The sequence below is a fragment of the Nelumbo nucifera genome, chromosome 3, assembly GCF_055504915.1.
Source record: "Nelumbo nucifera cultivar China Antique chromosome 3, China Antique-T2T, whole genome shotgun sequence".
Classification (NCBI taxonomy): domain Eukaryota; kingdom Viridiplantae; phylum Streptophyta; class Magnoliopsida; order Proteales; family Nelumbonaceae; genus Nelumbo; species Nelumbo nucifera.
In genome coordinates this window covers 8,247,455-8,272,129 of record NC_142651.1, presented here as the reverse complement: position 1 = coordinate 8,272,129, position 24,675 = coordinate 8,247,455, and the positions used below count along the sequence as shown (strand labels likewise).

The window sequence follows — 24,675 nt, the reverse complement described above, 5'->3', positions numbered from 1 at the left end:
CATTTATTTAATAAACGAATACCAAACACATATTTAATTTTTCCATTCCAATACTCCCTTGCGCACGGTTAGTAAAAAAAACTTCTTCTTTGACAATTTGTTGCCATGAATTTCATGTGTTTGTTCAAAACATTTCTAAATCCCCCAGTTATTTACAAAACCGCTTTGTTCTTTCTCCTATATATTTGTATAATTTCTTATGTTTTTTTCTTTTTCTCTCAACCAAATGAGCAAGAAAGATTGACATGTTTTGCCTTAATTATTTTTATCATTTTGAAAAGTCATTCTTTTGTCCATAAAAATCTTGAAAAGGCATTTTAGTAAATTGACCTTTTTGTCAATCCAGCTAAGAGGCCCAAAAGGGGGCGAAGTGTTGAAATCTAAAAGTTCAGGGCGTTTTGCCACAGATAAAAATTGGGGGGTAAATATCATCCCTCTCAAATTATAAGGGGTTAATCTGTATTTACCGTACTGATTAATTTTGTTTTTCTGAAACTAAAATGAAAATTTTGTTATTGATGGCAATTCGGCCTTTTCAGAATTGAAATATCTGCAAAAAAAGATCGCTAGGAGAAATATCAAATATCCGACTAGTCTCAACTACCAGGATATCCCCCCCCCCAGCACCATTGGAGTCTGGAGATACAAAAGTGGAGAGATGAAAATGTTAATCTTAACACCCTCGATTTACTCAACGCCATCACAGCAATCCTCTGGAATTTATCACAATCTCAGTCCAATAAAGCCCATGTCGAGGTAACAACTCTAGCTTGATTTCTTTTCGAGAAAGATCAAACAAATTAAAGAATTTGTTGTTGCAGTTGGAGACAAAATTCAGTATATTTCTTTACCATTTTAAAATTTTCTTGCCTGAATTTCCATTAACGGGGGCAAAGACATTCCGCTTGTACACCATTGACCATTCCCAGAGCATGCAACAAAGAAATCTTCAGTTAAGTTGACTAAAGCTTCCGTTTCCATTAATAGGTGCTTAAAAAATCAAGTAACTTATCATAACTTGAACATAAGTCTGCATAAATCACACGAATCATTTTCGCTTAGAGCTTGAATTCAGTTTCTGAAATCCCCCCTGGCATCAGTTTTTGTTGGCGGGTGCTATAAAAACTCGAAGTGTGTGAATGTGAAGGTTGAAATCAGTCAACTGTCTAAATAACTGGGTTTTTTTTGTCTGTGTGTGTCTTCTTCTATCCTCTTTTTTTTTGGAGATGGAGGAAGAACTCCATTGTAATCAGATGTTGCAATAGAAAGATCGGTGGAAAAGCAAAAACAAAGGATTACTACGAGTTGCTCGGTGTTACTGCCGATTCAAAACCACAGGAAATCAAGGAAGCTTACAGGAAATTACAGAAGAAACATCATCCAGATATTGCAGGCCAAAGGGTCGGTTCTTTTCAATTTCTTTTCTTACTAGTTATTTCTGCTAACTCTGTTATAAGCCTAATTATTCCTGGGAGCACATGCATTTAACCAAGCTTCGACCATGACTTAAGATTGCAAATGAAGTGAAGAGTAGTGGATCCAACTGGAATTTGATGGTATCTTCAATTTGTTTCAGGGACATGAATACACTCTGAGGCTAAACGAGGCCTACCGTGTGTTGATGAGAGAGGATCTCAGAAGAGAATATGATGGTTTTATTGGTAAAACGAGCGGAGGGTTTGGCAGGGATTTCACTGGCTTGACTTACAGTTCATGGAAAGGACCCTTCAGATCCCAAGCTCTTTTTGTTGACGAAAATGCATGCATAGGTTTCTCTCTCCCTTCTTCCCTAATAAACACAGACAGATAAACATGTACATGGCATTGGCATACAAGATAAGAGCTTTTATGATAATCACTGAACTTGTCTTTTGTGAAAACTTTAGGCTGTGTTTGGATTAATAAAAAAGTAAGTAGGAGAGACACAGAGTTTGAGGGGAAATTGTTAAGGAATTTCACAAAATTGTCTAGGAGATAAACATGCATGCTCCTCCAACGACAACTAGCAGGCTTTGAATCAAACTTTGCTGCAGGATGCCAAGAATGCGTGCACCATGCGAGTAACACGTTCATGATGGATGAAGCTCTTGGATGTGCACGTGTCAAAGTTCAATTTGGGGATGATGACAGAAGCATAGAGGTAAAATTTAACAATTTGGGGATGTCAAAGTTCTCTCTCTCTCTCAATTTAACATATCCCCAACAAGGGTAATGACATGAAAAAACGTGAAGAGTAAAGCATCCTACGCTTATAAGATCTAAGGTTGTGTTTGGTGCCATTGCGGTTTCTACCTAAAACGTTTTGTATTGATCATTAATGTTTATAGAGAAACAGATATTTATAATCTTGTATCGATCTACCCAAAAATGTTTTGGGTAGAAACAGCAATGGTATCAACTACCAACCACAACCTAAGTCCAACATAAGAAAGGATCGTGTCTGACTCTATGGAGGACAGGTATCAGTTGATTCATGTCCAGTGAACTGCATTCATTGGGTGGATAGAGAAGAACTGGCTGTGCTGGAATTCCTTATTCGCTCTCGGCCAAAAAAAGCATACGGTGTTTTTGGAGGAGGGTGGGAAAGACCTGCAGACGTTTTTATGGCAGCCAAGTACTTCAACAAGCAACTTCAGCAGCATCGTCAAAGGACTAGTAAGGGCTCTGATGCATTTCCATGAAACCAAGTAGTCTATCTACATACAAGTTTTGCTCACTGATCTATACTCTGTTTTCCCTTACAACAGGCACTGCAGCAGAGGGGATTGTTGAAGAAGAGACACCAGCCCAAGCCGAAGCTCGAGCTAGAGCCAGTATGAAGTTACAGATGGAGAGCTTCTCAAGACTCTGGTCTTGGATGAGAAAATTCTCTGGTTCTGGTAGATGACACTGAGTAAACAAGAAGAGGTTTAGAGAAATCAAGATATATTTTGTCTTTGTAACTAACATCTAACAACTAAAAATACAGACACACAAGTTGATACTTGGTTTATATCAAATACATGATATGGTAAGCATGTTTATTTAATAAATTTATATATTAATATTTTATTCTGTAATATAACTTTATTTTTGTACCTGCTTTGTTGTTTGATGCACTAGTAGTACAAACCAAGAAACTAGCAGGTTGTGAGTTGTGACCGGGTCAGTTATATTATTAACCGCTGTAGCACTGAAGACTGCAATGAAGGTTAATGCAAGAAGACCCTGCACATCTTTGATCTTTCTCATGGTGGGGGATACGTGATCAAATACAGATTTCTTTTATGTTTGGTATTTAAGCTCTGTTTGGAAAGAGTACAATATGTAGAGTATAAATGCATACAAAATAATACAAAGTTTTGCACTCCACATATTTGTATTTGTACTCTTTCCAAACTGAGTCTTAATTGTCCCCCTGGATCTCCCATAGGAGCCATATTTCTTTTCTTTTTTCTGTAAATAGCACGGTACCACAGTACTAACCCTCCTCCAAAAGTCGGTGGTAGCAAGACTTGAATCCACATCTCTGCTAGAACAATCCAGCTAGCATACCTGATGAGGGTGGATTTGGCCCTCCATTGACATTGTGATACATGGCCTCTTGGAATAGTTAGATGACACATGGACACCACCTAAGCGATGACTTGGAGTCCCAGATCGTAGTTTCTCTTCGCCTGACCTAGCAACTTGCCTTCACTGGCAACCTGGCGACCTCGACCACAACTCAGGTTGGCTAGAAGCACCTCGCCCAGGGCCGACTTGTAGCACCTCGTCACTGGCTGAAGTAATCTCGAAGCGAGGAGCGACCTCCCTCAAGGGCGTGCCTGCTTGACTGAGGTCTCGGTGGCGACCTGCGAGACATGCTCGCCGACAAATTCGGCATGCATATCCCGACACTCCCACGTTTCTCGAAAATTGACCCACGTACCGAACGTTCCGGAGGGTGGTCAACATGCATGGTAATTACCTCTGGGGATCTCAAACCGGTTAGGCGACCTCCCTAGAAATCTCGAATGCAGTGTGTGAAGCCCACACCAAACAATGCCTATATAAAGGCACCAACCCCAATGACACAGGGAGGACACGCGATTAAGAACATTCTAGCTCTCATACTTTTTGATTTCTAGCTCACAATCTACTACAAGAGTACCACCTTAAGCATCGGAGTGACCTCGTCAGGTTAGCCACCCCGGGTCCTCTGACACTGTTTCCTTGCAGGTCTCTTCAAGAGCTACCCAACTCGGCACCCGAGCAGCCTCCTAATTCAATCCAGTTAGTTTGGCATCCAAGCCTTCTTCCAGTAGAAATACTCCAACTCAACCTCTGAGTCATCGAACACCAAGAAGTAGTCAGAACAATAGGGTGCTGCCAAAAAAACCCTTCATCAATCGGCGCCATCTGCGGGAAACGCTACAAGAAGCTAAGTTCTCACCTCTAAAAAGTTGAGTCCTTATTTTCTAGAAAACTAAGATCTCACCTTTTAAAAATTAAAGTTCTCACTTTCTAATTTCCACTTTTTTATGAACTCAAAGGCACTTTTGAGCAGCATCAACACCCAGTACGAATACCGATGATTGGGGGAAAAAAACATCTGTGATGAACCTAGAGAACTCCCCTGTGACAATCAAACAAGTCCAGGCCAAACTCAGCATCCCCAGTGCCCCAGATAAATACCCCGCTACCGCATGTGAACGCCCCTCTCCCCACAGTAGAACCATCTGCAGTTCCCATTGGGATCAAAGTGCGGAAGTTCCATGAGATGAAGCATGAATTTCCAAATGTGAGCATGGGAGCAGCTCGACGTATTCATGTCGATGCAGAATAGGCAACAGCAGAACAACCTTAATAACCAGCAGTCTGGCAACAGACACCTCGGAGTAAGGCTATCCCTGCAAGTCGAGCCAGTCATGGTTCCCACGGGAAGTTGATGGCCAACAGACTAAGCAGCTCTACCGACTTTATTTCAGCCCAGATAAGCCTCATCAGTCCTCTTTGCGAGGTCTCCCCTACAGATTGAACCCTTCGTGGCTCTTGCGGGAGTTAGCGGCCTACGAACTATGCGAACGCCCTTGCGGGTCAAGCCCCTCAAAGCTCCCGAGCGAGTCGACGACCTACAGTTAGTAGAACTGCCCCTAAAGGTCGAGCTCCCTATGGCTTCTCGTAGGAGGGGATGACCGGCGTCATTACGAGGCTGATGCAGTGTAACCGCGGTGGCCCCGAACTTCTGACAAGCACTCAACCAGGAAGATAATCCCATGGGATGACGTAGAAGCAGCCATATGAGAAGTTACTATAAAATGACCACCCGCTTAGGCGAAAAGGTCTGGTCGCACGTCAGCTAAATAGTATTAAGGAGAGTGGACTACGAAGTCGCTCCTAGAGCCTAAGGGCTAAGGTGCCGAACTGATAAAGACTTCGGCACAACCTGAGACCCAATTGCCTCTTTAGCATGGGCAAAGTCAAGAATAAGGAGAGTGGACTATGAGTCGCTCCCTAGGCCTAAGGGTTATGGTGGCAAGCTGACAGAAGAACTCGGAACCACACAAGACCAGCCGCTTCGGTAGGGGTAACCTAAACCCCAGTCGCCTCTTAGGCATGGGCGAAATAAAAAAGCATTTCACATTCATCGGTGTGCAAACATATCGGATACATTCCTTACAGTGTTCGCGCCCCTCGGGTTACATCGACCTCAGATTATTCCTAGCTATGCCCAGCCCACCAATTCGGCACCTTGGGTGAATCCACAGAAAATTTTTTGGACAAAAAGAAAAAGAGAAAAAAAAAACGATGGAAGGAAGATTAATTTGGCACAAGAAAGAAAAACAAAGGAAAGACTAGTTTGCTTCCAACATCATGACGGACACAAACTTGGCCGATCTCTTCACAGTCGATCTCCACCTTGGTTCCTAGCTCCACATCGAACTCGCCGGCTACTCTTTTGGGAACCAGCTCGAAAAACACTGCGTCGAAGCCTACCTAGGTGAAGCGACCTGATAAAACAACCACACAAAACCCCTTCTTGAGGATGGCATGATGAGCTCCGCTCTTGAGGTACTTAGTTGGACTGTAGAACCCCTTGATGGTTGCATCCCTAATGAGGTAGATGCTCTCGGGGTACCTGCTCAACCTCTCCTTGAGCGGATGAATTCGCTCTCGTGCTCCGATAATCAAGACAGTGAAGTCCTGCGTAAGACTGCAAACACTTGCACTCTTCCGACCTGAGAAGCAAATTTGACCAACGCTTACAACTACGAGCTTATCGAATCAGTCATTCCGGGACAAAAGGAGCGATCTACTCCCTTCGCCGAGCTACTTTCAGCTCAGGAGTGGGGGGCAATTGATGAGGGCAGATTTAGCCCTCCAATGACATTGTGACACATGGCCTCTTAGAACAGCTAGATGACACATGGACACCACCTAAGAGATGACTTGGAGTCCCAGATCGTCGTTTCCCTTCGCCCTGATCTGGCGACCTCGACCGCAACTCAGGTCGGCTAGAAGCACCTCGTCCAGGGCCGACCAATAGCACCTCATCACTGGCCAAAGTGACCTCAACATGAGGAGTGACCTCCCTTGAGGGCATGCCGGCCTAACTAAGGTCCCGGTGGCGACCTACAAGACGTGCTCGCCGACAAATTTGGCATGCATATCCCGACACTCCCATGTTTCTCAAAAGTTGGCCCATGTACCGGACGTTTCGGAGGATGGTCAACATGCATGGTAGTTACCTCCAGGGATCTCGGACCGATTAGACGACCTCCCGAAAATCTCGAATGTAGTGCGTGAAGCCCATACTAAACAATGCCTATATAAAGGCACCAAACCCAATGACATAGGGAATACACGTGATTAAGTACATTCTATCTCTCATACTTTCTGATTTCTAGCTCGCAATCTACTACAAAAGTATTAACTTAAGCATCGGAGCGACCTTGTCAGGTTAGCCACCTCGGGTCATCTGACACTATTTCCTTGTAGGTCTCTTCAAGAGCTACCCAGCTCGGCATCCGAGCAGCCTCCTAATTCAATCCAGTCAATTCGGCATCCAAGCCTTCTTTTAGCAGAAATACTCCAGTTCAACCTCTGAGCCATCAGACAACAAGAAATAGTAAGAACAACAAGGTGCTGCTAAAAAAACCCTTCATCAATACCAACTGAGCCACCCCAATTATGATCCAATGTAGAGTTCAACCCTAGACCAAAAACCAAGCACACATGAGGCCAACATCTAGGCTCACATCAAACATGGATGCACCATTTTACAAGGTATGCAAATAGTACAACTGATGTACATAAGGCAACGGAAAAAAATAAAAATCGGAACGCCCAAATATAGGAATTAAAAAGAGACTTGCATGAGTCCTAGAACATTAACTTGGGAGGTCTACCGGCTACCTACCTAGAGTCAAATTCTCTCTTTGTAAAAAAAAATGGCAAACACACACTACCTACAACCCACTAAAGATTCAGGGGCCCTTTGATATTTGACTGAGATGAATTGCTTATTTGACTTTTAAGTGGACAAAAGTCATATAGTAAAATATTTAGGGCTAAGATAGTCGCTTCATCATGCAATTCAGCAATTAAGGAGCTCGCACCCTACTTAATTGCTTATTCACTGAAGTTTTGTTGGAAGACTTTGACCTGTGTGCCTTGGTCTTTGCACAAAGTAACAAGTCAAAACTAATGCAGATGCAACAGAAAACTTGGCTGTGAAACTCAAAAAGCATACAACACAATTTAATACAAAGCCATAAATAGCCATAATTTTTTTTCTGAGTCAAAACCTGCCAATAGGTTTTTTCTCAGGTTTTTAACTCTTTCCATTTCCACACTGACACAGCTCCCTTTACTTCAAGTTTCCTTAATCATATATCCGACATTTTCCCGTTCCAGTACAAGCTTCACATTCATTTGCATTACCTGCAACATGGCTTAAGCAGTGATTGATTCTGTCATTCATGATATCCTGCAAAACCAAAATCTCAAGCTCTAAATAACTGATATTCAACCTTCGACAGAACAGAATAAAAAGACTATGGACAATAGTCATCTCCAAGAGTAATGAAGGCAAGACAATAGATGTTTCCATACCACCATTAGCTCATGCAGGCCAAGAGGTGCAGTTATGATGTATGAGATGCCCGGGTGCTCCTTTGCAGCTTCAGCCGTTAAGGATGGAATATCCTAGGAAAAGCAAAAGATTTGTGAGGAAATTCCATAAAAGCTCTTTTGTCCTCTTTATCCACTAACATACATAAATACATATTATCTCTAGTTTTCAGCAGCCCACCTCACCTGGTACCAATGTCGTCCAGGGAAAAGGAAGAATGGACTAACAATTACACGATTTGCCCCTTGCTGCACACATAAATTGAATGCATCTTTGATTGATGGTTCTGCCAACTCCTGGTTAAATTAAACAATATTGAAAACAATGAAATTTTGGTTTCGAGAATACCAAAGTAATTTTAGAAATCATAATTTCAGTCTCAAAAATAAATATGCCAGAGTGGTGACATTGCAAATTGAAAGTCACCATGATCTCATACTTTATCTTCTTTATGTCCAACTCATTAGGAAAATTGATACATCAAAAATTATGTGCAAACAAACTCTCAGCTTAACTAATAAAACTTAAACTTCAGAAAGAAATAAAAAGCATGCAGATGTGAAAACTTCTTAGACCCAATGGCTATTGTAAAAACATATATCCTATCCATGGAATTGGAACTACATTTTCAGATGGATTAAAAGATAATGAGGATCATGTCACTCTCAGGTGGCTGAAAAAACATAATGAAGCACAAGCACAGTCCACATTAATGATGTCAGATTCAGACAGACAGAAAACCAGCACCGGAATGCTCACTGGGTCATGGTTTTACCGGTCAACCAGTCAGTTGGCTTGTTCTGACAGTAAAAGCCATCAATTAAAGGGGACCCAGAAAGGTCACAGGACAGAGTAATATAAATCTGAGAATTAAAGAAATAAAGGGTAGCCCAGTGCATGAGGCTCCCGCCAATGTGAGGTATGGGGAGGGGCAGATGTATGCAGCCTTATCCCTGCACATACAGAGAGGCTGTTTCCAATATTTGAACCCTGGTCACCTAGGTTGCAATGGAGCAACCCAACCTTGCGCAAAGGCCCACCCTCAGAAACTGAGAATTAAAGATATCTTAAGGATAAACTGCAGAACAACTTAAAATTCAAGCTCAGATGGTGGGGTATCTAGCTTGACTTGGGATCAAATCCCTTTACCACCAGAGTTGGGGGCATAGAAGAGAAGGATAAAAAAAAATTATAAGAGACTACCGAGCAAAGTTAGAAAATAATACATACATTACCCTATGGTTTTTCTTGGAGATAAGAATTTTTCTTGCCGGGGGGGGGGGTGATCTACCAATTGGGCCTGCAGTGAGGTTACCATGCTGTTCTTCATAGTTCCATCACTCCTCACTGGGACTTTGTTTTCTGTAACATCTCTAAGATGTTTTTTCTCTCTGCAACTGATTCTCTGATAAAAAATCAAACTCCCTTCATGTATACATTTGCAGGATGGATTCCTCGAAATAGGAAAAACCATGTACAGACCTCTGAACTCACCAGAATTCACTTCCCTTCCAAATTTTCCAAGGAAAAAAAAAAGAGAGAAAAAACCATCAATTCAAAATATTCTTTGCCATAAATTAACTGCATTATCTGATCTATCTGCCAAACTTCATCAAATATGGGATAAAAAACATCATGGAAGGCCTTTTTTTACTGTTGTTGTTCTGCAAACAAGAGAAGACCAATCAAATAAAACCCATTTCATCTGATGTTAAACCAAGGCCATCTGTAAACAATTTTGCTCGATATGAAAAGTCAAAATGCCGTTTATTTTCTGAATAGTAAACACGCTTCAGTGGTTTAAAAAGGGGAAAAAAAAAAGAGAGCTATTTCAAGACCCAATTTTTTAAGGATTTGATTACAGTCACTCAGTCAGCTTGGGAATATGCAACAACCTGTAGAGTGATACAATCATAGATTATTCACTTTATGTGAACTGTGGACATTATCTGCTAAGACACAAATTGTACCTTTAGTCTCCACGTCGTCTTAACATTACGTCAATTGAGTAAGTGAAATAAACAAAATTATCAGATAAATAGAATAAATAAAGAAAAAGAAAGAGAATAACTGACCATATGAGCAGGTTCCACGATTGGATACCCAGTTCTATCTCTAAACATCTTTACGAACTCATCTGCAGTACTAAAAGATTCAAAGTCTCAGCTCCATGTAAAATAGCTATCCAAAATTAAAACTACTAACACCAATGAAACGAATCTGAAATAGGAATTAATTACATGGGAAAGAAATAGCAGCTTAACTTACTTAGCATGAGATTGGATTCTTGGCGCCGGGACCCATGATCAACTATGATAACACCATCTCTGTCGCTTACACCATGTTTCTCCAGACTAAAACCGTTATTTTCAGCAGTCAAAGAGAAAGTTTTGGATAAAGGTCTGCTTTTTGCTGAAATTCTTGGTAATTTTACGAATTTGGGCGAAGCCCATCTAGGGCTTATAATACTTTCCCTAATTGAAGTTCTTTAGTACCAAAGGAACCAAAAAACATACTAAAATCAAAACCAGGAAAAGGGGAAACAGAAACAAGAATTTAAAACCATAGAAGCATGATTTATTATTGCACTAAAAAGAAAAGATCGCGAATAGTAACTGCAAGCTCAGAAATATGGGAAACCGAGATGGGATTGCTTGCATTTTCCCTATTGGTAGTTCCTTGCTAAAATCGAAAGAAATGGTGAAATACACACTCAGAGTGAAGAATATGCGAAGAATGGCGGGAATTATAAAATAATGTTAAGTAGGAACGAACAAACAGTTTGCAATTGAATCGGTACTTACTTGTTAACTGTCAACTGAGAAGGAACATACGACGATGAGCCCATCGACGTCTTCACTCTTCAGACTGCAGGAGTCAGACAAGGGGTTCAAGGCGCAGACCTTGTATTGAGAACATCTCCCAAGACATCATCGGAGATGTTCCCAATACAAGGTCGGGATGTGCCGTGGGGCATTGTTAACTGCTCAAATTCACGTAGACTTTTCTCCATCAAGTGGTGGATTCGTTTTCTTGACTAGGTTACTTACAGACACCCGGAGCCGGAACAGTGCATTTGTTTTTATATTTTTGGTAAATTACAAAGACCCCTTATACTTTATTTTCTCTCTCGATCAATAAGAAATGCGTTAACTGAAGCAAAATAATAAGAATAAGAATAAGAATAAGAATAATAAGAATAAGAAATAAGTTAAATTATTAAAATGCCCACTTATACTTTATTTTCTCTCTCTCAACCATTTCTCTTAAAAAAATGCGTCAAATTAGATTTTTTCTCTTAAATGCAATTAACAAAAAGGGAAAATCTATGATAAAAGATAGGATATGAAAGGAATTTTGACCAATCAAAATCCACCCATGAATTTTGATGAATAATACCTTATTTGTTACCACGCTTATGATAAGTCATACTGGTAAGTTGTTTTTCAGATATCATATCTTTCTCATATCATAGTCGAACTTTAACAAAAAAAGTCTCCATTTTCTCCAAATGGAACTACTATGATAAAGTCTCCTATTGCTTGTAGTAGAGACTTGGGATCGAATCCTAAATACACCTGGTGATGGTGCGCAATCCGGTCGGTGCCTGAAACAAAGGAGAAAGCGAGTAATCTCCAGGGAAGAACCCGTTGAGAATGCTCCGAAGCTCAAGTTAGTATTTCTTCAAAGGCAATATAAAAACTAGATGGCGCAAAGTTATCGCATACCTATCTTCTTGGGGGGAAAGGGGCATTTTATAACCACTTCGTGCACTCACTCCTAAGCTTATGTCAGGTCGGGTATGATTACCTCTGCGCTTCTGCCAGTTCGGGTGTCATCACCTCTGTTGGGGCAGAACCGCCACTGCTCTCTTTGTCGGAGCCGTCTCTGTAACTGGAGACAGCGGTGGCAGGTGGCCATTGAAGTGCGGCTGTCAAGCGTTAGATCCCAAGTCAGTCAAGTGCGCCGCCTCAGGATACGGACTCCTTCGGTGTCAGGTACGGTACGGTTGTTCAGTTCGGCGTCTTGGAGGCGAAGTGCTGGAGTGGTGTGCGAGGTGAAGTCTTGAGTTCGGATAGAGGTGTGGCCCGAACTGCCATGGGGCGGGCCAGTTCGGGTTGTTGCCCTTTGTGTTCGTAAGGCTCGGGGTCTAAGGGAGAGCTCGGGCTCCTTGCGGGTAGTTCGGGCTCCTTGTGGGGAGTTCGAACCGCTAGTTCCTCCTTTCGAAGCTCGCGCCTTGGGCGTGTTGTTGTGTCGAGCTGTTGCCTTTGCCACGTGTTGAGTGGTTACGAGGTCGGGCCAAATCTTCCTTCATCAATTGCCCCCCACTCCTCGCGCAAAGGGACTTGCCCTGGCGCGGGGAGTTCGCGAGGTGGCGGGTGGATTTGACCCGTACTTCGAACTGGTTTGACTGATAGTGCGAAGTGCGTGTTCGTCAGGATTTTTCCGGGTTTCTCGAGCGCCAAAAAGTTGGGAAACACGCCAATCCGTCTATAAATGCTGATAGACGTGACAACGCGCGTTTATTTCAAAATTTAAAAAATGTGCCACTGGGAGACGTGACAGCGGGCGTCTTTTCAAATTTGAAAAAACGCGTCGCTGCCGCCTTTAACGCGGGGAGACATGCGCTGGCGCTCTTTCAGTTTCAAAAGACGTGCGGCCAGTCACGTCTCGGTCTTAGGAGACGTGCGGTCAGTGCGACTGCGGGTTGTTGGATTTGCTTTGATCAGAACCGTTGATTTTTTGTTACTGTGGGTATAAATAGTGGGGGACCCCAGTCGCTTTGTCATTCTCCTGGGTTTTGCTTCTTGAGCTCACGTCCAAGTTTCAGTTCGCGTTCAAGTTCCCGTAGTCCGTTTGCTTTTTCCGGGTGAGTACTTTCCTGGAATCCTTCTCCTCCCGATGTCCAGCTCGGATAGTTCAGACAGTTCTTCGAGAGGGTCAGGTGCAGATTCTACGAACCGAGCTGCATCCCTCGACAGCCCTAGTGAACCCGAGGTAGAGATCGAGGAAGAGTTCGAACCCATAGGCCGAGTCGCCTCAGGTAGTTTCGCGTCCTCCTCCCGTCGAGGTCGGACGTTAGACAAGTTTGGGCCATCGACCATGACGCCTGAGGGGCTTCACTCCTTTATTACCCAGTTCAACTTCCCTAGGGAGTACACCTATTTTATACCCTTAGGTAGTTTCCCTTGGGAACACGGTCCTGATGAGATTGTGATATTTCGGGAGCAGCTCGTTGCTGGGTTGCGCCTGCCTTTCCACCCCCTCTTTGTCGAGGTTATGAACCACTTCGGCGTTACTGTCGGCCAGCTTCACCCGAATTCTATTCGTACCTTGGTGGGGACAATCTCCCTATTTTGCGAACAGATCTTGCCTTTAGACCTGGAGATCTTTTCTTCCATTCTAATGCTTAAGAAGCAAGCGGGTCCCCTTCCCGAGCGTAGGCGGGCGTATTACCTGTCTCCTCGCCCGGGGTTTAAGCTTTTACACGATCTTCCCAACAAAGTTCCAGTGTGGAAACGGGACTACTTCGGAGTGCAAAGTGCATTGGGGTGGCCGTTCCAAACCGGGTGGGGGATGGTTGCCCCTGATGTCGGTGTTACACTTGATAGGGAGACGGCGAAGGGCCTCCAGGAATAGGCACGGCTTAGGCTAAAATGCCACCATTATCTAACGGAGGCCAAGCTCATCGAGGCCGGTCTGAGTTTAGGTAGAATCCTTACTCAGAGGCTTGCCTTTTGTTTTGCTCTGTTCTTTCGTTTTCTTGATGTCGAGCTCTTTTTGCAGGTGCAATGGACGTAGAGAAGACTCGTGGTGGGAACTTGTTTCACGCCATGAAGAGGAGGAAGCGAGTCGCCAAACAAACTCGTGCCGAGCTGCCCCGAGATGCAGAGCCCGAGGTACCGAACTACCCGTCAATGGATCCGCCCAGGGAGCCCGAGATGGCTCCTCTAGTACAAGAAGCGATAGGGGCCCCTTACGCCGAGGCTACTTACATGGGGGCTCCCACTTACTCTGAGTTTGCTTATATGCGAGCTGGGCCTTCAGGCTCAGGATCCCAAGGCGAGTTCAGGAGTGTGTTGTCGCCGAACTACGCTCTTTAGAAGAGTAGGGAGGCCATTTACCCTGAGGAGGTCGCGGCATAGACCGAGCTTCCTTTGAACCAGGTGGCTTGTCGTGCTGTCACTCATGCCATGGTGGTAAGTCAGCGATTTCTTGTCGGGCTCTTTGCTATTATCTTTCTTGCTATCATTCTTTTGATCATTTGTTATTTTTCCTTTTGCTAAGTGAATTCTTCTATCCATGCCTTGGCGTCCCAAGTGGAAAGGAGCTCGAGGTGGGCGCGAGCTGCCGAAGAGGTCTCAGAGAGATACCGAGGTCATGGGTGTTGTGGTGAAGCATATGGCGGACCTGAGGCTAGATTTGCAGCATCAGGTTGAATACCTTCAAGAGGATATTAGGGAGAGGAGAGAAGTTGGGAAGCGACCGTTTCTTCTGTGGGCGCAGCGCATTCTTCGCCTTGCTCCGTAGGCCACTCCAGTTCGAGATCGTCGGCCACTTTGGTTTTTCCCTTTAGGGCGGCAACATAACACTTGCGGGACTCAAGCTGGTCGCCCCGCGCTACCCCCACACCGAAGTCTGTAGGGAACTTCATTGCCAAATAGTAGGTGGAGACCACTGCTCGTAGGACATGTGTGATTGGCCGCCCTATTATGGCACTGTATGGGGAGGGGGTCGCGACCACCAGGAAATCGTGGTTGAGTCTCACCGCACAAGGCCATGTGCCGACTTCCACAGGTACTGTTATTTTCCCGAGGGGCCTGACTTCCTCTCCGTTGAAACCTACCAGAGGAGTGTTCGCGGGCTTTAACTCGCTTCTCTGCAACTGACGCTGGTCAAACGCCGACTTAAAGAGAATGTCCACCGAGCTGCCCGAATCGACAAGTACGCGCCTGACTTCGAAGTCACTGATCCTTAGTTTTATGACAAGTGCATCATCGTGAGGGTAGTGGACCCCTTGCGCATCGTCTTCTGTGAAGAAAATCGGTTCCTCCGTCTTCAGCCTCTTCGGAGGGTTCTGTTCTTCTCAGGCAGCTTCGCAAACTGACTCCCGGGCTGCCGCCGAAGTACAACCTGCTACCACCGAACCTCCCACTATCACGTGGATGGTTCCCCGAACTGGCCTCTCTTCCGGAGGCTGTTTTTGCGACGGTTCGGCCGGCCTGCTGCTGGATTCGGGGGCGTCCCTACCGTGCTCCCCTTGCCGACCTGTCTTATTATTATTATTATTATTATTATTATTATTATTATTATTATTATTGTGCTGTACAAAATTTCTCAAGTACCCACGACGGATGAGTCCCTCTTTCTCGTCCTGGAGATTTTTACACTGTTCGGTACTATGACTGTGATCTCTATGGAAACTGCAGTACAGGCTTTTGTTTCTCTCGTTTGGGTTCCCTTTTAGGCGAGGTGGCCATTTTAGGTATGGGGCGTCTTTGATCGTCATCAAGATCTCGGCCCGCCTCGTGTTTAAGGGTGTGTAGTCCGTCCGAGCTGCTAAGGGAGCTCGGAACGGCTGGCTCGGCTTCGCCTTCCGGACCGGGTTTTTTCTTCTATCATCTGGGTTGGAGGGCTCGCCTTCCCTCTTCCTTTTCTCGATCCTGCCTTCGGTCCTTTGGTTGATCTCTTCCTCAGTTCTCATGAACTTATCCGCGAGCTTGAGGAATTCGGCCACGGTCGCGGGCTGGCTAGCTACCATGTGCCATTTGAACTCCTTGTGTGTTACTCCTCTCTTGGCCGCCGCGAGCTGCACCGCGGGGTCCAGTCGCGGTATCTACAAGCACGCGTCATTGAACCGCTTAATGTAGCCCCAGATGGACTCTCCTTCCCTCTGGACTACTCCGAAGATGCTTTCCTCGGTTCTGAGTCACCGTTTGCAAGTAACGAAGTGTGCGGTGAAGACCTGCATGAACTAGGTCCAGCTTCTTATTGACCCGGGGGCCAAGTTCCTGTACCAGGTGCGGGCCACCCCCTTGAAGGTGGTGGTGAAGGCCACGCACATGCACGATTCACTGGCCCTTGCTAGGTGCATTTGGGATTGGAAGGCATCGACGTAGTCGTTGGGGTCGAAGGACCCATCATACTTGTCTAAAGGGGGGAGTTTGAAGTCTCTGGGCATGGGGACTGCGAGGAGTTCTGATGAGAGGGGGGAAGGAACTGAGAGAATAGGGGCAGCTTTTACCTCGTCCGAGCTTGTCTCTTCTTTACCTCTGAGCTCGGGCAGGACATGGGTGGCAGTTCGGCAACTTCGCCGGCGTCTTCGTTGCTGGGTGGGCCTGGTACTGGCGCTGTTGGCCTCTGTGTTGCCGAGCTCGATGGGCCCAGACTGTTGGTAGTCCGCTGCTAGGACGCTGAATCGGTTCTCTGTGAGCGGGTCCAAGCTGTCAAAGATCTTGCCTCGAACTGGAGCAAAAGGTGCCTGAAACGAAGGAGAAAGCGAGTAATCTCCGAGGAAGAACCCGGTGAGAATGCTTCGAAGCTCAAGTTAGTATTTTCTCAAAGGCAATATAAAAACCAGATGGCACAAAGTTATCACACACCTCTCTTCTTGGGGGGAAGGGGGCCTTTTATAACCCCTTCGCGCACTCACTCCTAAGCTTCTGCCAGGTCAGGTATGATTACCTCTACGCTTCTGCCAGTTCGGGTGTCATCACCTCTGTTGGGGCATAACCGCCACTGCTCTCTTTGTCGGAGCCGTCTCCGTAACTGGAGATGGCGGTGGCAGGTGGCCGTTGAAGTGTGACTGTCAAGCGTCAGATCCCAAGTCAGTCAGGTGCGCCGCCTCAGGATACGGACTCCTTCGGTGTCAGGTACGGTATGGTTGTTCAGTTCGGCGTCCTGGAGGCGAAGTGCTGGAGTGGTGTGCGAGGTGAAGTTTTGAGTTCGGATAGAGGTGTGGCTCAAACTGCCATGGGGCGGGCCAGTTCGGGTTGTTGCCCTTTGTGTTCGTAAGGCTCGGGGTCTAAGGGAGAGCTTGGGCTCCTTGCGGGGAGTTCGGGCTCCTTGTGGGGAGTTCGGACCACTAGTTCCTCCTTTCTGAGCTCGCGCCTTGGGTGTGCTGTTGTGCCGAACTGTTGCCTTTGCCACATGTTGAGTGGTTACGAGGTCGGGCCAAATCTTCCTTCATCACCTGGGTTTGGGGGGGTATGGATTTGGGGGATGGGCTATCCCCCTTGTGTAACCCCTTAGATAAAAAATGAAATTATTAAAATAACAAGAATCATTTCACTAGTATAGCAAAAAAATCTAAATTTTTGATTCATTTCACTCACATGAATGCTTCTTTCATCTTAAAATATAAAATTATCAACTCCTTTCTCCAATAAATCCAAAAAAAGAAATCAAACCATAAATCTATATGTATCAATTTATCATGAAGAAACCTCTACCATTTCATTTGAATATTGAATCCAATCAAAAATCTGCAAGGATCTATTAGAGCAACCAAGAGGGCTTCAAGTTATATTTAAAAAACTAATCAAGTTATAAATCATTCAAATAAATAAGAAAATGATAGTTTTGGGATTTAAAATAGCTTAAATAGCTAAATGATAATCTTTTTTGAAGTTAAATGCTGAAACTCTAATGGAGTGGTATATTTGTCACTGACCCATGGTATAAGGGGAACTTTGTAATTTACCTTGTTTCTCGTCCATTAGCATCGTTTGTTGTGGATTTGTGGTAAATGGGGACCGAATCTGCTCACAATAAAATACTTTTCCAACCCATTTCAGCATGATCTATATCTGTACATCTTACCATAAGAATGGAATCCATCATGGTGAGATGTACGGAGACAAATCATATTAGAGCATGTTGGAAAAGTATTTTGTTGTAAGCAGCCAGTAAATGAGGATCATTTAAAATCCAAAATTGGAAAAAATAAAAGAAAGTAAAAAGACCAAGGTTATTTGCTAGTTAATTTCATCAAAAGTACACAATATTCTTCACTTTTAGTTTGATTTATTAGTCATATTTATTATTTAATATCCAAATCTCATCCACCTCTACAATGTTGGCAAGACTAGTCTAGATTAAAACCAGAAATTAGAATGCTCAATGGGTAGTACTTTTACCAGTTAACTAGGAAATTAACCCATTCAAACTGCTATATAATTGGGACCTAGATAGGGCTAGAAATGACATCCAAATTTGATATAGTTAAAGGGTTGTCCACAATGTTTTCAAAACCGGACGGTTAGACCGAAAAAAATGGGAATCGATCATTTGACTGGTTCTGTTTTACCCCAAAACCACTTTTTGGCCAAAAACCGTTGATTTGGTTACCGATTCATTGACTTGGACAATGAAATTGTTTGACCTGAGAACGGTTTTTTGGTCATTTTTTGGGTTTTCTATTTTTTTTTTGTCAGACGGGCTGTTCGTTCGGACCAAACGGTTGGACTGTTGAACCCAGAAATCAGACCCCATAATGGTTCCTTGTCCGATCCAGTTTTAAAAACCTTGGTTATCCAAATTTGATTGGATCGGATATAATCCAATTTGATTCAAGTTGAATGTATATGTTTATATATACTTACAATGCATATTCTATTTATCAGTAAAATTGATTTGAATGTTGTATTTTTACTAAGGGTAAAATATAAAAGCCTCCCTTGTGGTTTTACTTTTATAAAAAACTCCCCTGCAATATTGAAAAAACCTATAGTTGCCTCCCTTTTTTTGTCATTGACAAAGAAGCATTGTTCTAATGCATTATTTTTTTGAAAGTGCCCATTTTACTCTTATATCTATTAATTTAGATTATAATTTACTAAAATACACCAAAAAAAAATTCACTAAAAAGATCATTGAATTAGATTGAAAAGAATAAAGTAATTTTATTCTATAAAAACATTAGGTATACATGGTAAACTTTAGAAGGGCAAATCTAATATTCTGAATTAAATTGAAAGATTCTCTAATAAGTTGTAAGAATAATTTTGTAACTTTAAAGTCTTCTTTACCGGAACAAACAGGGAAGGCTTTTATGAAAGTGAAACCTCAGGAGAGGTTTTTATGATTATCAGAAGGTTTTATGTTTTACCCTTTTAGGCTTTTATTAAAGAGTCATTGGTTCGTTTTCAATGCATTTTGCTCGTAACAGAGTAATTTTTAGTTTATTTTACTAACAATATATAAGATTTTGATAATTTTAGTTTAATTTATTAATGCTATTCAATATCCAATTACAATCAATATTCAATTGAAATGTGATATAAATATGATGGATGAGATGTGATTCAAATCCAAATTTTGGATTCTACCTTAAATCCAATTCGATCTAATCCATCTGGACTTTGATCACATTCAACCGTTCAGTCCGATCTGAGTCCTCCAACACTGGTTAAATATGAACCCAACCAATAAATTACCAAACAATAACATTTCAAAGTTGAAGCTAGATAATATCTAATTTAATCCAATCTGTTTGTCACCCTAGTTTCTTGTCTTTTCATGATTTTACCTGTTACATAGGGAAAAATTGAATGAGATCTGCTGCAAATATTGTCTCATACACTTAAAAAAGCATAGTCTACTTAAATTTTTTATATGTACATATAAAACATACACTGATACAAGGAGACTGAAATATCCAACATTCTATATATATTTAATTTAGCCCTTTGATAGACTTTCAGATTAGTTGCAAGTTGCAACCATGCATTTAGTATGTAGATACCCTAACCCTACTGAATCCACACCCATTACGTGCAGATCCAGCAACATCCACCCACACTTCATTTAGGCGTCCTATAAGCCGAAAGGGAGAATCATACTGTGCAATAGAGTAAGAATCCTTGCTTTGAGTCATAGTTGAATTCGCCCATGGAGACCTACTCAAACTGACAGCAAGTTTCTCTGCCTCCTTTACGATATTACCATCCCTAGCAAACCCTGAGAACTTCCTGACTGCAACACACATATGTCCCCTTGCATCAAGCTGCAGGTTCAGTTCAGGGAGGGGAACAGGTGGGGTAGTTTGGATCTCTGCTGGCAAGTAGAACCGCACAACATAGGCTGATGAATGCAGGGGCCCAGCCTCTGGGACAATGCTTGTCAACACAGGAGTTGTCATTCTAATCTTAGAAGAGTTCAAATTGCCTCCTTCGATATACTGGAATATTCTGCAACATAAAAATTAATGGGAATTGAAAGATGTGGCAGAATGAATGAGGTTGACCTCTGGATATGTATTTGTGAAGGCATATCCCATTCATAAATATATAACACCCAGACTAAACTCAATACACATGATCCTAATTTGTAAAAGCACGATCAGTTTTCAGATGATCTTAAAAGAAGACCAAAAGCGCATCACACATACCATGGCCTCAGTGACAAGATGAATTAATGGGATTGGCTTTCTATGCTTTAACATGGTGACTTCAGCCACATTATTTTTTATGAAAGATTTTTTATCATTGATCAGACAATACAATATCAAATTGAAAAAACATTAGACATCCAATTGAAAACACAAATGCACAAAATCAAGCACTGACTACTCAAATCTTAGGTTGAGAAATTCTGTAAATGCTATTGTGACAAAAAAGTTGATGATTTCACCCCAGAACCACATTCTACCTGATTGAATTTGGTATAAATTATATAGGGTAAATTGTTGAAACCTCCCCTGAAACTTTAAATTCGCGTTTTTTTTTTTTTTGTTTATACAGTTTGTATTGTTTTTTTTTCTGTAGAAACAGACCACAATAGTAACTGTATGGGGTATTTTGAATATTTTCATGTCTTTGTTAGAGGATTCTAACAGAGGGGGTCTACTTGCAACTGTGTCATAAAGTTCATGGGAGGTTATTGCAATTACCAAACTTTAGGGGAGGGTTCAGCAATTTACCCTATTATATTTAAAACAATCTTCAAGCGAACCCATATTAACTAATAACAGTATGGTAAGTTCCAAATCAAAGTGGGGAAAATTTTGGCTGTCTATAATCAACAGCCTGGACTGTAAAAGGGCTGTCCCCACAAGACACATAAGTTCACAGGCTCCTTGTAGCAGTATCGGTGCTGGATGCATTGGCACATTGCAGGGTGAATTAATGTGTGCCCTAAAAGCCCTCTCCCTCAAAAGAAGTGTCAATATATTCCCTGACAGGAAGGGGTCCATCCAAACATCATTTAAGCACCAATCAACCCAAAATGAAGCATTCTTCTGGGGAATCTGGTTTTTCTCCTCACAGAATGGTCCTGATACCAACATAACAACACTTGCAGCCCTGCATTGGGAACATCTCTCATTGGATGAAAACATACAAGTACGGGAAATGTTCCCGATGTGCGGCTGCAACATGTTGTGGGGTAGGTGTTGGGACCATTCTGTGAGGAGGAAATCCAAACTCTCTTCTGGGCAATTGTAAGCAGATGCTTAGGTCTCAAGCTGTTCAGTTTCCTGTCAGGGATCTACTTAAGCTGGCTGCAGGAGCTTCTACTTCTGTAATAATAGAATTGTCCCTAGCAAACCTTGGCAACTTCCTAACTTCTACACAATGAACTACCCACTTTCCAAGATGCAAGGTCAGCTCTGGGTGGGGCAGCCAGTAGACACCCTGCTATCTTTTAGACGCATAAAATGTCTCAAATTATTTAGACCCATTTGTTTCCGGTTTGATGTTTGTTAAGGCAGAAGCAGTCGTGTAAGTTAAGAATCAAAGTTAGTACCACTTTGGCCAACAATAATTATTGTTATAGTAGGGCTTTTGCACATCAATATATGAAAATTTCTGCATGTTAGTACCACTTTGGCCAACTATATTTACCTGCATATTCAGATTTGAGATCTCAACTCAACAAAACCAGTGCTTGTGCTTTTGAAAACATTTAACTCCAAAGCCTTTAAAGTTTGTGATGAGAAGAGAAAAGCACCTTTACTTTTAAGCTTTCCTCAAAATGAAAAAGAAGAGCTGCAGCAAATGGCTTCAAGAGCATGAGCACTTCTTAACTTTTCATCAGAAAAGAAATGCATATATGAAAATGAGGCAATTAAAATTAGGGAATCAACCATGAAGCGGTGACATCAACAGATATATGTAATAACTTTCTCTATAATACTTAAGAACAGACATTTTCATTGAAACCGCTTAGGCTCAGGTTGGAAAGAATACAAATACAAATATGTACAGTGCAAAATACACACAAAACATATTTGTAGAGTGCAACTGCAGAACCTTACATTTTGTATTATTTTGTATGTATTTGCATTGTACATATTTGCATTTATACTCTTTCCAAACTGAGCTTTTAAGGAAAATTTAAAAAGCTGACCGAAACTCAGAAATGCTTTTATCCAAATGAAGAACAGAAACCAACTTCAGAAAAGATTGTAAAGAAGTTTTTTCAATAAAGCAGCTTCAAACCATACAGTCAAATAAAAGTTATCCATGCAAAAATGCATAGGTGAAGTACAGTTCAGGTGACAACACCTCATGAAACTGGAAATGATCTCTTACCATCTCCAGTGCAAGAACAGAGCATAAAATAAGTAACTGAGCCCCATAAAACCTCATTAAATTCAGTAAATAAATGAGCAATTTGAATCTTTAGTGTCGATGGCATAATAAGTATTAAAAGAAAAACAACCATGGATTCCGCAAAAGAATAAGACACAGCTAGATGATCACGGAATAGTAACAGAGTTTCCATAATTCCCTGCTCTGAGAAAGCAACCATAATTCTTTTCCTAAACACAACCGCGACGACAATATTCAAACATATAATTCAAAATAACCTGTGAAAGCCTTCTCTGGTCGCCTTTTCGAACGAGATTCCTCGAACAGGAGCCGACATCCACGAAGATTCGTTATACAGTCTGACCTCAAAATCGAACTCAGAATAAACAACTGTGAATTGGGGTGACTCAGACCCATCGCAAGATACGAGAAAGCATAAGAAAGAAGCGAAGATGAGTGACAGAGAAAGCTTCTCCATGTTTACTTGGCGTGAACAAGGATCGCCATCTCTCTTCTTAAATATACTTTCTAGGAGTGGCCCAAATTACTTCTTTCTCCATCTCCTTGTGTCATTATTACAATGTCGTTTCAGTAATGAAATTCAGGCAACGGCTTCTCGCGTTGCAAGATAGCTTCTTCGAACAGGAAAAATGACTTCCGGGTGAAGCTAATTTTATTTTTAATAGCTTCTTCGAAGTGGTTCACTGAAGTCAGCTCAATCAACGTTGAAGTCCTCCCAAACAAGTTCTAATAATGCCCAAATGACCAAGAGATATAAAACAACAAAATAAATGGGCCCCTTTGAAGCCCATTAAGGATTTGAGGGAACTAAGGAAGCTTCTTGGAAATTGATATTTTGCATCAAAGATCATCACATAGAAAAGGACGATTAGGGGTGGGAACTGGGACGGAACGGGTCCAGCCGAAACCATGTTAAGAGAGGGAGGATATTCCTCCTTGTTTGTCCTCAATCTCATTGCTATTCCATCCCCTTTAATTCCTCTTGGAACCATTCAATCCTTAAAACTAATCCAATATGAAAAAAGTATCCTTTCCTATTTTCTTCAACTTAACCTTGATCTGATCTCGAAGAGATGGAACATGGTTAAAGGCTAAGCTTGGGCTTACTTATCGGTTCAGGCCCATATTTCTTTCTCTTCCTCAATTTGTGTGGTGCAGCAAAGGGATGGAACATGAAAAAGAAAATCTAACCAATTAGATACCCACATGAATTTGGATGAGTACCCAAATTTTGTTGTTTGAGGAGAAGCCCTAAGGCTCTGTCTGGAAAGAATACAAATATAAATATGTATAGTGCAAAAGCCTTGCATTTTGTATTATTTTGTATGTATTTATACTGAGCCTAACTGAGTAATATATTGTAGCAAAAATAAAAATAAAAATAAAACTATTTCTTGAAAACCCTAAAGCTCAAATGTCTTTAGGATGAAGAATAGTAAAGGTCAGGTATACTGCCATTTCGCTGCAGTGGCCTTACTTTATTACTTGGCTGCTTTCGGTGAAAGTGCAAAAAGCATATGCAAATTTGGTCAAAAAGTAAATATGCAAATTTAGTTCCATTTTGCATTTTGCACTATGATTGTGAGGGATGCAAATATGAATTTCGAGACTATTTTGAAAGCAAACTTTGCTCCTATTTTGAATACAAAATTGACAAGAAAAAAAAAACAAGTTTACTGTCATTTTCAGTACAATGACATTTTTATCAAACTATTGCAAAATTGAACCAAAATACTGATTCCCCCTACTAAATGCAGCCTTACTAACGGTTCAAACTCAAAATGCTTGGCAAACTTGTTTTGTCTTTTTCAAATGCCATTTAAACTATTTAACAATAGGTACTGGATTGATACATTTTGAAAATTCGGATACTGAATTGTCACATTCTAAAGTTCGGAAGCTAAAATAACACTATACCCAAAGTCCAGGGTACTAATTGGAAATTTTCCCTAAGACTCAGTTTGGAAAGAGTACAAATACAAATATGTACAGGCAAATACATACAAAATGATACAAAATATAATA

The 24,675-nt window shown here is 42.1% G+C and overlaps 3 protein-coding genes across 3 annotated transcripts; 1 reads left to right on the top strand and 2 right to left on the bottom strand.

The window, feature by feature from the left end:
* Window positions 1–574: 574 nt before the first annotated feature.
* On the top strand, window positions 575–3,077 carry LOC104593132 (chaperone protein dnaJ C76, chloroplastic-like). The gene is made up of 6 exons (XM_019197037.2): window positions 575–756; window positions 1,227–1,401; window positions 1,577–1,769; window positions 2,034–2,140; window positions 2,460–2,655; window positions 2,748–3,077. Exons 1-6 carry the CDS (start codon window positions 659–661, stop codon window positions 2,885–2,887), a joined length of 909 nt encoding a protein of 302 aa, XP_019052582.2. The 5' UTR covers window positions 575–658; the 3' UTR covers window positions 2,888–3,077.
* A 4,448-nt stretch (window positions 3,078–7,525) lies between these two features.
* SIRB (sirohydrochlorin ferrochelatase B) lies at window positions 7,526–11,168 on the bottom strand. The gene is made up of 6 exons (XM_010252839.3): window positions 10,900–11,168; window positions 10,364–10,581; window positions 10,171–10,232; window positions 8,281–8,391; window positions 8,077–8,169; window positions 7,526–7,951 (listed from the first exon to the last, which is right to left on the bottom strand). Exons 1-6 carry the CDS (start codon window positions 10,941–10,943, stop codon window positions 7,847–7,849), a joined length of 633 nt encoding a protein of 210 aa, XP_010251141.1. The 5' UTR covers window positions 10,944–11,168; the 3' UTR covers window positions 7,526–7,846.
* Window positions 11,169–19,666: 8,498 nt separating this feature from the next.
* On the bottom strand, window positions 19,667–23,185 carry LOC104593130 (uncharacterized). The gene is made up of 2 exons (XM_010252838.3): window positions 22,908–23,185; window positions 19,667–20,286 (listed from the first exon to the last, which is right to left on the bottom strand). Exons 1-2 carry the CDS (start codon window positions 23,105–23,107, stop codon window positions 19,827–19,829), a joined length of 660 nt encoding a protein of 219 aa, XP_010251140.1. The 5' UTR covers window positions 23,108–23,185; the 3' UTR covers window positions 19,667–19,826.
* Between the last annotated feature and the right edge of the window lie 1,490 nt (window positions 23,186–24,675).